Source organism: Sinohyriopsis cumingii, chromosome 17 (assembly GCF_028554795.1).
Source record: "Sinohyriopsis cumingii isolate HCF-2022 chromosome 17, ASM2855479v2, whole genome shotgun sequence".
NCBI lineage: Eukaryota > Metazoa > Mollusca > Bivalvia > Unionida > Unionidae > Sinohyriopsis > Sinohyriopsis cumingii.
In genome coordinates this window covers 76,347,608-76,361,215 of record NC_142977.1, presented here as the reverse complement: position 1 = coordinate 76,361,215, position 13,608 = coordinate 76,347,608, and the positions used below count along the sequence as shown (strand labels likewise).

Below are 13,608 nucleotides of genomic sequence, written 5' to 3'. Positions count from 1 at the left end.
ATGGGTAGTTGTTTGCTCCCGGGTTCATCCTCCACTGAATATACTGGCCGCCATGTATAGCCAATTATATTCTGAAAAATGGTATTAAACCCCACAAAATCAAACCAAATCAATAACTTACATGGACCCTGATCATAAACAAACTATTTGATACATTGATGATACAAGCTTACATACCAAATCTGATCAAAATACAATAAATACTTACATACCAAATCTGATCAAAATACAATAAAAACTTACATACCAAATCTGACCAAAATCTGATATTAGCTTACATACCATATCTGACCGAAATCTGATGCAAGCTTACATAAAAAATCTGACCAAAGTTTGATACAAGCTTACATACCAAACCTGACCAAAATCTGATACAAGCTTACGTACCAAATCTGACCAAAATACAATAAAATCTTAATACCAAATCTGACCAAAATCTGATATAAGCTTACATACAAATCTGACCAAAATTTGATACAAGCTTATGTACCAAATCTGACCAAAATCTGATACAAGTTTACATAACAAATCTGACCAAAGTTTGACTTATATACCTCAGATGACCATTGCTTTAATTGTGCTAACAAGCTTTTTTTTTAAAACAGAGTCCATATCCAAAAGGGTTTTACAAATGTGAATAAAGAATTGTTAAAGCCTAATTATGTCATTTACTCATTACCATGATAAAATATGGAGTTTCATAGTTCCCAGTCCATTAGTTTGTGCGATATCACAATAAAATGGTTGTGGGACTGATGTACAGACATGGGATGTGTGGAAAGCAGCAAATTAGTATATCACTTTTTTTTTGTTGCTATTATTACAGTGGGAACATAACAGTAAAAAAAGTTCCAAGATATGCTTACTGTGGTAATAAATGTTCCTACACACTGCACTATATATGGGCAATCATGACTTTTGAGAACTACATCCAGATCCATAATAATTCTTTTGTTTTCTTCTTTATTACCAGATCTTCGCATTTGCTGTAAAATAAAAGTTGTACATTTTTCTTTAAATCATAATATTAATTACTATGATTGAAAATAAAATTTGCATTATATAGATCCCTAAATCAGCATAATATAACTCTTCGAATAGGCATCAAATCACTTCTATTAGCATTATATAACTGTTTCAGCTAGCATTACATGAGTTTTATCCAACACTATATAACTTTTTCCTTCACCTAGCATATTATATAATTCTTCAACTAGCATTATATTAACTATTTCAACTGGCATCACACAACTATTTTAACCAGCATTCTATAACTATTTCAACTGGCATCACACAACTATTTCAACTAGCATTCTATAACTATTTCAACTGGCATCACACAACTATTTCAACCAGCATTCTATAACTATTTCAACTGGCATCACACATCTATTTCAACTAGCATTCCAGGGATGGTTCTGGCTTTTAAAAAGCTGTCGCCAAAAAAATCGCCAACCTCAATATTCTGTCGCCAATTTCCAAAAAGTGTCGCCAGAACAAGTAGTGTACATTTTTCCAAGTGTTAATTTAGTCTATTAATGTAACAGGCAATGAAAATTACAAAAGATGGGTTACTTAATTCTTTAATTACAACATGCATTAACAAAATGTTACAAAGTGTTACATGAAGATCCGTCGCAATTTTATGGCTGCCCACTTGTTGAATGCAGTTTCAAAGTCTAATTTTTCACATCTGTACGTGCTGATTCTCATGAAATTCTCGAGAGACGAGATGCAGAGTTTATTTCTGATGTCAGTTTTTATGAGGTTAGTCTTACTGAATCCACATTCACAGTCCACAGCACTGACAGGTGACACCAGTAGTCTATCAGCAGCCCCCCCCCAATGGCTAGCTTCACAAAGCTTGTAGTGAATTGCTTCCTAAATCCCAAGAATGATCACTGAATGCTGTATAAATTTTCTCGACAAGCAAAATATGATCTCCATTCCCACGAATGAAACTTACACGAGTCAACACCTGGCAATATTGGACCGTATATATAAGCATAAATTCACACCCAATTTAGAGATTCTTTCACTCTTGTATTTTGAGAAATAAATAATTATTATTAATTATGCAAAACTGGTTGTTGTTTTTTTTGTGCTATTTCTTGTTTCGGAGTTTAAGTCTCAGCAGCCGTAACATGGATTGATGGCAAAAGGAAAAGATCAATGAGTAAAATGCTGCACTGGCGACAGACATAATTGTGATTGAGATTTTTCCATTTGCTTTGTATTTGTATACAGTAGTCGGTACTTCAAAGGTTATCGGTTTTCTATGAAGGTTCAGCAAAACTATTGTACTGGTATATGTAAAAAAAAAAAAACAGAAGATTTAGCCATTCAGTTAATTGTATCTGTTCTATTCACGTCTTCAGAAGTCGGTCAGTTGTAGGTATAGTGCGGTAGCATGATTGACTGTATCGCAGCATACAGTACTCAGCCCAGATGTCAGCATAAGCAGATTATGATGTAACAATGCACTGTAAAGATGGGGTTGTCAATACGAACAAAGGATTGTTTGTGTAACAGATTGATTCCAATGCATTGCTTAGTCAAGTTTGTGGCTTCCTTTCGTTCTCCCTTTTAATTTATCCAGTCCAAATCTATGATTGTTATGTACAAATTAAATAACCAAAAAGTCTGTCGCCAAAAAAATCGCCAGATGGGATATTTTTGTCGCCAATAAGGAAAAAAAATCGCAATTTGCGACATCGGCGAAGCCCAGGACGATCCCTGGCATTCTATAACTATTTTAACTAGCGCAATACAACTGTTCCAACTATCATATATAGCTGTTTCAACTATTAGTACATAATTGTTTAAATTAATATACAACTGATTCAACTTGCACTATAATGTTTCTGAATCTGGATACGTATCTGTACTGCCCTGAAAAACGTTGGCTCTTTCTGACATTCAAAAACACTGATATGAATGAAAATGCTTTGGTTCACTTTTAAAAGGTTTTTATATCACAACTGATAATCAATACAATTTATTACTTTCAAATGTCACTGGTAGTTATTACGCAACAATATCAATGTAAATACAAGAAAAAAATATTTGATTTTTTGAATAAGTTTCCATAATTTATGTTTGTAAATATAAAGCAAGTGTCTTCACTTTCAGTAAAGATGCAAAAATGCAACAAATATACATGTATTATTACCCACTTGCACACTGCTGAAGCTTGAGTGCAAGAAGGTATTTTCTTAAATGTATGACCACTTTTCACCCAATTACTGACTTCTTAGCAATCCTTGAGGGCAACTTATTAAACCATTTCTTATAATAAAATCACTGAATTGTACCTCTGGACTTTGTTATCTCCCCTCCACATATCTGGAGGAATGGGTGACCAATTTCTCCAAGCTAAGCAGATCCTAGGTGTAACGCTACATCCATTATTACAATAAGGCTCTGATAGTTTATCCATATTAGTACAATAGGGTTTCAATTCTTCATCCCAATTAATACATATGGAATCTAATCTCCAATGCTTCATCCCTATTAATACAAATGTTGCTGCTGTAGGGTGTAACGCCATTTTTCAGCACACACAGAGAGCGCTTTAGACCACTCAGGGCCCCTTAATACAAATGGGCCCTTATCTCTACTGCTTCATCCCTATTAATACAAATGGGTTCCAATGCTTCATCCTTATTAATACAAATGGGATCCAATGTTTCATCCCCATCAACACAATAGGGCAAGATGCTTCATCCATATTAAAATAATAAGGCTCCAATGATTCATCCATATTAATACAACTGGGTTCCAATGCTTCTTCCCTGTTTATATAATCAGGCTCTAATCTCTAATGCTTCATCCCTACTAACACAACAGGACTCCAATGCTATATCCCTTTTAATAAGATTGATCTCTAATGCTTCATCCCTATTACATTAATAGGTGTGGGTATGATTTGGATTTTTAATGTAGCTTTAACAATTTTTCGGTCATACTGCTACGATGTCTGCAGTGTGACAGTTTATAGTAATGTCTAGCACTGGTGCATCATGCCACAGACAAGTAGCATGATGTCCCACCCAGTCACATTATCCTGACACCGGGCTGACCAGACCTAACACTGACCTCTTAGAGCTGAGCACCAAGCGAAGCAGCTATCTGTACTATTTTTGTAGACGTTATTACTCGGGCAAGGATCGAACCAATGACCACCCACATCAGAGGTGGATGCTCTAACCACTAGGCCAAACAGAGCAGTCTACTACAACAGGGCTCTAATCTCTAGTGCTTTATCCCTATTAATACAACAGGGCCCTGATTCTTCCTCCCTATTAATACAATAGGGCTCTGATGAATCCTCCCTATTAATTAATACAATAGGGCTCTGATGATAGCTCACTATTAACACGACAGGGCTCTGATGATTCCTCCCTATTAATACAACAGAATTCTGATGTTTCATCCCTATTAAATAATAAAACAGGGCTCTGATGTTTCATCCCTACTAATACAACAGATCTAACAAATGTAATGCTTCAATCTATTCATACAATAGAGCTCTGATGCTTTTTCCATATTATTACAATAGGGCTTTAACGCTACTATCCTACACATCTGTAACTAAACGCTGTGATGAGAATTGATAAACAAACTGCAACATATTTACCTTGACAGCCATTAAATGGTTTGTGTGTTTATGTCTCATTTTGATGACCTGACCACAGGTTCCATGACCCAGCTCCCCTAGTGGTTCCAAGTCTGTGATATCTGACGGAACTTTCTGAATAATAATAATAATAATAAAACTAGACCTGCCAGTAAGCAAGCGCTTACAGAATACCACACACACACACACACAGAAAGTAATACCATATGTCTTCGGACAAGATAAAATGAGTACTTTTCTTCTTCCACAACTTATGGTTAAACATTTTGTTACAAAGCTCAGACACAAATCAAACTGTGTTGAATGTGCCATACTCCTGCCCTGATTGTTATGATAAATTAGATCAACAGAATGCTAATTTGATATCACCAAAAGAAAATAACCTTGTACTATTCTTATTTTATTTTTTATTCTTATAAGAAATTTATGTACAAAAGAAACATATCCATTATCCAAAGTCACACACTGTGATGAAGGGTAAACATCCATAGTGTGTATCACTTATATTGAGTAAAAACTCTGACAATGTTCATTGACATGAAGATGTAATAATGAATTGTGTTTGGTTCTCCTCAAGGGTTCAAACGTGTTATCAAACTGAAAATTGGATCCAACAAGATTACCAACAAGAGAGAGAGAGAGAAATAATGACTGCTTCAAGGCATCAATAGTTCATGCATGACACAGTATATGGTACGTGCAAAGTAATATCCAGGTTAACAATATATTATCTTACAAAAATAAATACATTCACTGTGAGTGCAAATGATAATATCTTTGCTAGTACAGGTTACATAATTATTCTTACAGACAATTCAAGCAGTGTATGCTTTTGTAACCTGCAGACACCAATGCCTTGGGTGGGGACTAAACACACCTGGTAAAGAGAAATACACCCATTGTTTCAACTTTATTTTATTTATAAAGCATTCCAACCCTAGAAGCCCACTTTGTACAGTGACATAGCAACAATACCTGCCAACCCATAGTGAGGAAAAAGTGTAATCCAAGTGGGCACAAAGAGTAATCTGAGCAGAAAAAAGAGTAATCCACATAATTCAATGAGCATATGTACAAAATGATTTATTTATCCCTCTGGACTTTAAACATCAACTACTGCAAGTTTTTGTATATGACGCTTAGAGCTTTAAAAAGCAACAGACTCTCATAACACATTTCAAAACACTTTGTACCAGCTGAGACTATGAATGTTTTGCAAACCAATAGAGCACTAAGTGCTGGGTTACGGAGCCTGAATCTGAATTCAGCTTTATTTTTGTTAACAATACTGAACAATCTCCCACAGTCAGCATTAGAATGGTAAGGAACCAATATTCTTATCATAACCTAATAAAGAGGAAATATATATCTTACAGTTATTGGGTCTTTTAGCTGGGACATAAGATGAAAAAAATCAACTCAGTCTGCATGAAGTACATTGTCAGGAAGAATGCCAACTTGATACTTCAAGAGTTCTCCTTCTCATTTATCAACAGCCTTTCCTGCAGCATGATACATCATATGACAGAGACAACCTGATATGTACAATGATGGAGACATTTTTCAAAATATAGAATTCAACTCCTTTATGAATTCCAGTCATCACTGATGCATTATCAGCTGAAGACCCTTATGTTTATTCAAAGCATTATCAAGGAAATAAAAAAAATGTTTTCTCCAGTGGAATCTACTGTTAATTCTGATAATGAAAGAAGAGCACTCTGACTTTTTCCTTTCCGTTGTCAAAGTCTCTTACACAGACTGGGTACAACTTTTTGTCATAATCACTACTCATGTCTGTTGCAATAATAAACTGCCCAATTTTCATGGCTTCTGCAATTTTAAGTGAAGTATCTTCTGCTAAACACCTAACAATATTAGATGATTTTGTTCTTGCACATGCATATTTTCTGCAATTTTGGAATTGGGAAACATCCATTTGAACAAAGGACCAATGTCATCTTCTACCACTAGGGGCAGTCCGTTTTCTGTTAAGAACTCTGTAGATAACGCCTCTGCATTTATACAATTTGTGTCCACATTTAAGTTCTACTTTTAAAAAAAAGAAGTTACCTTAGTAATGGAGTTAGTAAAACAAGCTAATTCAAGGTTTCTTTGTTTTACCACCATGATCAATATTAAAATCCTTTCCACGTAGCCTGCAAAAGGAATGAAGCTACCCTACAATGGAACGCTGTGTTGCGTAATTCATGTATTCATCTATGAATCGGTTTTTCATCATTTCCATTTGTGAAATTATCCCAACAATATATTTGCTCTAACACACACATCAACTAGAATAAATCTGACCTAACTTTCAGTGCCAAATATCTAAAGACTGTTTCTGTACCAGAAATGAATTAGAACAAAGAATCTGCGAGCAAAGATCACAAGTTAGAAAACCAGTCTGTTCTCTCCTACCTAAGCTATACAGCTACTATAATAGAAACCGAGGTCAAAAGTAGAAACCAGCACGTTTCTTGGAAATAGGGTAACTGTTATAAATAGAACATAACTGTTGTCGTAGTTGCATAAAAGCCATCTTTTCTAGAATACAGTCTGTGGAATTAATGGGATGTTAATAGAAATGAGAAAACAAATTATTAATTTTTTGGGAGGGGGATATGCCGAAAACGCGTAATCCGAATACAGTTACATGTAAGGCGTAATTTAGTGAAAAAAAGCGTAATGATTAAGCCAAAAGCGTAACGGTTGGCATGTACGTTTTGTGAACATTTACATATTTCTTTTTAATTAAAATCAGAAATATGCCTAGTATACTAGGGAGACATACTGAAAAAACCAACAATGCCTTTCTCATGTCTTTTATCCAAAGTGTTATGTTACCTGTCCATCAAGGGTTAATATCCCTGTCATCTTCATAATTTCTTGATATTTTTGCTCTATTTCTGCACTGTCAGGCTGACGCATTAGAGGACTGCAGTCCAATGACCCTGGCTTCAACCTGCGCACACCACTTGAAGGAGCTGAACTAGACCGTGGCATAGCCCCAAAGTCACACACTGAAACAAATATTTGATACATGACATTTTTGAATGCATCAAGCCAGTAAAATTATGGTAGGTATGGTAAACCACGAATAGGTGAACATGCAGATTGAGGGATTGCATGTTTGCTTTAAAAAAAGAGAATTGGCATTCAAGTATCCATCATAAAATACATTATAATATATAAGCTTTGTTATTGAAATTTTGCTGTAACCATAAAAACACTATTTCAGGAATGACATGCTAACTTGATTTACCATTTGTTTCAATCATACTTTGAAGAAACTATATTCTACAGAGTGCATATGTAAGCACCTGCAATTGACTGACAAATAATCAATGCTCAATTTTGTTTTAATGGTGTTTATATTAAACTGGTGATGACGAGAATCTAAATCATGAATTTAGTCAAAGTTTTCCCTGAGTCTGATTTGGACAATATTGCCACATCATCTACATGCCATATTATTAATATAAACTGCTAGTTAAGTACATGTTAAATCAAAATTTCAACAAACAAAGACAGCCATATTCTGAAGAAAATGCCATGTAATACTGTTTATACTTGCTAATAAGTCGTATAAGCCATAACCCAAGAGCAAACTGCACAGACCCAGTTCTGCCACAGCATAATGTGCCAGCAAATCTAGGTCTGTGAAGTTTGTCATGAGTAATCAGTAGAATAAACTACACAGATCCTGATCTGGCAACAAAATTTGTTTTGTTGCCTTGAATGTGTTTACTTTCAAATGATATGGCTTTTTGTTGAGGAAAAGGTGCAATAACAAAATTTTCAAGATTACTGATGTGGTGGCCATACGAGATATCAGATACACAAAATTTTGATTACGGACCAACTGGACATCATAAGAAGTCTTGGAATTAAAACCCATTGTCTATATTACCATCCATTCAGGAGGAGATACCATGAGAAGTCTTTTGGTCAAAACCCAATAGTGATGATTTTCTGTTAAGACTTGACTTGACAGAACGTTTAAATTGTATTTATTCCTTAAAGTGTTGCTACCTTGTAGGCATTACCATTATTTTTATTGATCAAAATTCCTTCGTATATTGTTACTTACACAAATTACCGTGTGCTGGTAATTATTTTATTAAAAGAAGAGTAAACAAAATTTATGAACTTATTAAAAGTTGCAAATTTCATGACCTTGGTTCAAATTTGAGGGCACTAATTTCTATTTACAGATTCAAAATGAGTGATATATCAAGGTTTGTTCATGTTTAATAAACTGGGACCTGTTTGTTTCACAATTTCTGTCAGACAACTCTATGTTCCTCATGTGCCTCAACATTTTTAGCCTGTGAGATATCCATGTGCATTATAGTACACTAACATAGCTAAAGTATCCAACATTAATCGGAAGTTTATCATACTCATTCAATTTTAGCAAAGAACAAAATATCAATACATCTGTAAGTGATAAATGGTTGTGTCTTGTTATACTTTGGTACAATATTGTTGCAGAATTTAATGAAAAATGCATGAGATAATTTAAGTCCTGTCATCCGAAGAATGTCTTGTCATTTTTTATATTAACAAAGTTCAAACAACACATTAAATTACAAAATGGATGGATTGATTTTACACTGTAAACCACGTTGCTCAGAACAATGTCAGTTAATCAATATTTTGTCATAAACCATTATTTCAGCATGTAAATATGTCGCGCTCTCAGCACTTTTATATAAATGGTATTAAATCAATCATGCACAAAACTATTTAAGTCATTCTTACCTACATTACGTGACACTCATTTGAAAATCCACTGAGCTACAGACGCGGATTTCATTCGCGATGCTGAACTGAACGAAATGTAAACAAAGAAAGTCATGAATCGGAGTGGAATGTCATAACGAAATCAGCAGATCATTACTTCAAATTAAATAATTTCTAAAGTTAAACGTCATAAATGATTAAACATTTCAACTGTATGAAGTGACACCACTTATTACAGCATTTAGAACAAAAACTTTGCAATTTAGCTTTCATTATAATTTTCTGAAACTGACAGCTGAAACGGCAGGTGCCAGTCTAACAAAGGGAGGAGTTCAAGTGCAAATCTAGGAACCTCTTACATGGCTTTGGCTTTGGTCTTCTGGGACTAGCACTGACATCATGGAATCGGGCTCTGTCTCGCTCTCTAGATGAATTTTCAGCTTTAAGTCTTCTTTCAAGTTCGTTAAGTTTGTTTTGGAATGATGTGGTCGACATATTGAAAATGATCACATGATGCTATATGCAGAGATAGGACCTAAGCTTTAGTCTCGAACTATGATAATACAATTTTGCAACCAACGCATGCGTTTGCGGAATAGCTAATATTACTGACAATAAACAGGATCACAACAAGTCCTACTGTTACATAAAGACTAAAACATATTATTCACGCTTGATCTAAACATACAATTAAATATTAAATACATTTTATTGTTTAAAATTTCATCAATGATTAACCTTGTAATATTATAATATAGAATGTTCATTTAAAATAAATAAAAACGACACCGAAATGGATTTCTGAAGGCATTATACTCTTTAATATTTCTTAAAATGAGATGTATATTTTTTACCCATTTTAATCAATATTTTATTGATATTACATTGGATATATTTGTAACTAGCAATGCAGATCCTATCACTGTCCTTAAAAATGTATACCTTTGTAAAATAAATTCAATCAAATAACACGAATATGTATGAATACTTATCAACCTTGATGCTATGATCATAGACGTTCTGTAGTACCTGCTCCACTCACTGACAGCTGAAAGACTTTATTTACTTGGGTGTTGCACATCATGTTTATTATGTATGATTCATAAGTTCGTTGTCACAACCTTGCATGAAAACATTGCTTCACACCAAATTCTGACTTCATTTGATAATTTGAAAGAAAGAAAACAATAACCTTAAATTTTTAAGAAACTGAAAAATGAAAATTGCATCACTATACACTGAATATTTATTATTAAAAAATGCCAAAACGTTTATCAGGCGATAATGGATAGCCAGGTTAAGCGAAAGAATTTAAATCGATGACAAAAAAAAAAAAAACAATAAAAAAATATAGCATAACAAAATTTCTTAACCCTACTTTGCTTCATACAGGTTTACAACAGTTAATATATTTGTACTTTGATTGTAAAAGTAAGCCAACGCCTGTAATTAAGTGTGTTTTCTTTCTTCTCTCCATTTGCCTCTTTTCTCTCCTTGCTCGTCATTGGTAGGGTTATAAGATTTATAAGGATAATTGAGATGTTAGTTTTTATTGAAAGGGGATGGTAGGGAAATTATAGGGGTATGCTAGTTTTACTTTGTTTATGAGGGAATAATGTGGAACTTATAGTGCGACAGGGGGTTATATTTGTCTATGAGGAATTTAAATTGTGTTTTACACCCTTTGTTTTAAATCTCTTACCCTGTGTGGTCAGTAGATGAGTGTGTGGTGGTCACTACAAATAGTGTGGATGTATTTTAGTCTTTTCGTTGATTAGTAAATGTGATTTCTTGGTCCCTACAAATGGCGTGTTGATGGCATAGTATATGTATACAAGTATATTCATACCCTTTCTTTGGTTATCAAATGTGATGTTGGTCACTACAAATGGCGTGTTGATGGCATAGTATATGTATACAAGTATATTCATACCCTTTCTTTGGTTATCAAATGTGATGTTGGTCACTACAAACAGCGTGTTGATGGTACAGGGTGTGTATATATTCATACTTTTTTAATTGGTTTGTAAATTTGGTGGTGGTTACTCAAAGCGGTGTGTTGGATAATATATTACCTGACATCGGTCACCACAAACGGCTTGTTAGATAGTAGGTGTAGTTTTAGAAACGAATTTCCCCATGTCCCTATAAATCCCAAACAAAGGGCAGACTCTTGTTAAATTCCCAACTTACTTATGCATACACTCATGTTAAACATGTGGACAATTTTTAATATTATATTTGACGCTACACACCAGACAGCCATATTAATCCTATGAACATTTTTAACATCGAGTTTCCCCTTGTTCCCAGAGAGCTAGCTCAATGTTAAACCTATGGACATATTTTAACGTACGATTTCCTATCTTGTTGGCATACATTCCCACACACGTTAAACCAATTGAATTGACTATATTGTAATGTTAGATTCCGCTTGTCGTCGTATAGGCCCATACATGTTAAACCTATAGCTAATGCCGATTCCATTTAGTCACTATAGCCCCCCCCCCCCCAAAAAAAATCCAAACAAACAGCAAACTATAGCTTCAATATCAAATTCCCGTTAGAGACCATAGGGTTCCTTTAAGGTCATATAAACCAAAACATTATAGCCTTAATGATATATTCCCGTTAAAGGTCATATGGTCCCATTTGCTCAACAACTTCCAACACTAACGAAAAATCGAAGCCATTTTAGTCATTCAACAAAGGCTTTCTCATTCCTATCCTTTATCTCAAACACTATGTATCAGCATCGCCAAATTAAATTTATGCAATCAGCACGAAGCCTAGGTGTCACTCATGACATTTCTCTTTCATATCACCAACACGTCATGAACACATGCAAGTTTTCTCTCATTTCACTAATACGCCATGAACACGTACAATGTTTTACATCCTGAGCTGAGACGCGTTGTACGTTGTAAAACGTTTAGGATGAAAGGCACAGTTAGTACTAAAAGACTTTGATAAACATGAACGGTCTAGCTATAAAGCGGTTTTTACTGCACTGTCAAATTGTTTTGGCTTCGTTTAAATAACAAATAGTGCTTCTATACTTGAGCTAACGAAAGTACTACGGTGACTTACGAGGGAAGCGTACCTGGATGGACATTTTGAGTTACAATAAACTCAAGCATGCCATCGTTGTAATGGACGCACTTCTGGGTACTGACATCAAGTGTTGTTGTTGTTGTTGTTGTGGGGTTTAACGCCATTTTTCAGCACGATGGGCTATACATGGCGGCCAGTATTAATGGTGGAGGAAGAACCCGGAAAACCCCGGAAAGAACCACCGACCCACGAGAAGCTACTGGCAAGCTTTCTCACATGCCCACATTGGCTGAATCTTAGACTCGAACCGCCGCAGACAGAGGTGAGATGGCAGTGATCCGTAACGAAGAGCGCTTTAGACCACTCGGCCACTCGGGGCCCCGACATCAAGTGAAGATTGCATCTATCTCATCCGAACACTAGAGAAGTTCTTTTGAATTGCGTGGAGATGGTAACATTTCAGATAGCGGAGATACATAGGTTTGCGCAATTTTACACGAACTATTGAAAGAAGCGACGTTTCAGATGTGGACAAGGAGCGTCAGCCCAGGCCTGCAATTCGGAAATTTGTCAGTTGGAGAATCTGATGGATAAATGAGTTCGTGAGTTTTTACAAGAATACTGTTTCAGCTGTTCTGATAGCGGCAGATTCATGTGTGGAGATTTCTGTTCATCGAAAAGTTTCGCGCATATAAATGATTGTTATAATCAAGAACGGCGGTTGGGGGTGGCAAATGGAGCGACCGCCGCAGGCCCCGCGCTTTAGGCTAAAGACATTGTCGTCATGCTATTATTTCGATTAAAAATCCGTTGTCCACAAACAGGATTTAAAAAAAATGAATAATGAAAAAACTAAATTCGTACACCAAATCACGAAAGTTGATCTAGTTTATACATATTCAGTGTTTGCAGTAGCATACCAATCGTGATACCGATACTCTGGCCCCGCGCGGTCATGGTCGGCCCTAGGCCCTGCGTACTCCTAACACCGCCTCTGTTTATAATAAATCCAAGGTCAAAGTTTTTCAAGAGGAGAGCAAGAAGTTAAAACCCTATCGGGTCTAGTTCGAGGATGTATTTGAAAGAAAAAGACCTGGCATGGGAAGACCTGTTTTAATGAAGTAAAAATAGAAACAACAAAACCGATGCTGCAGGCCTTAAGATGT

General features: G+C 35.3%; 1 protein-coding gene across 3 annotated transcripts in view; it reads right to left on the bottom strand.

Annotated features, from left to right (window-relative positions):
- Positions 1-10,442, bottom strand: part of LOC149779267 (dual specificity mitogen-activated protein kinase kinase 7-like) — a 35,510-nt gene extending 25,068 nt beyond the window's left edge. The window contains exons 1-5 of one of the 3 annotated variants that reach the window (XM_089939853.1): positions 10,385-10,442; positions 9,407-9,474; positions 7,487-7,662; positions 4,640-4,753; positions 867-986 (exon numbers count right to left, since the gene is read on the bottom strand). In XM_089939853.1, coding sequence (XP_089795979.1) covers positions 867-986; positions 4,640-4,753; positions 7,487-7,645 — 393 coding nt within the window. In that variant the 5' untranslated portion in view covers positions 7,646-7,662; positions 9,407-9,474; positions 10,385-10,442. Of the gene's footprint in view, positions 1-866; positions 987-4,639; positions 4,754-7,486; positions 7,663-9,406; positions 9,475-9,747; positions 9,905-10,384 lie in introns of all 3 variants that reach the window. The other 2 variants (XM_089939852.1, XM_089939854.1) reach the window with 2 other exon arrangements.
- Positions 10,443-13,608: the final 3,166 nt, after the last annotated feature.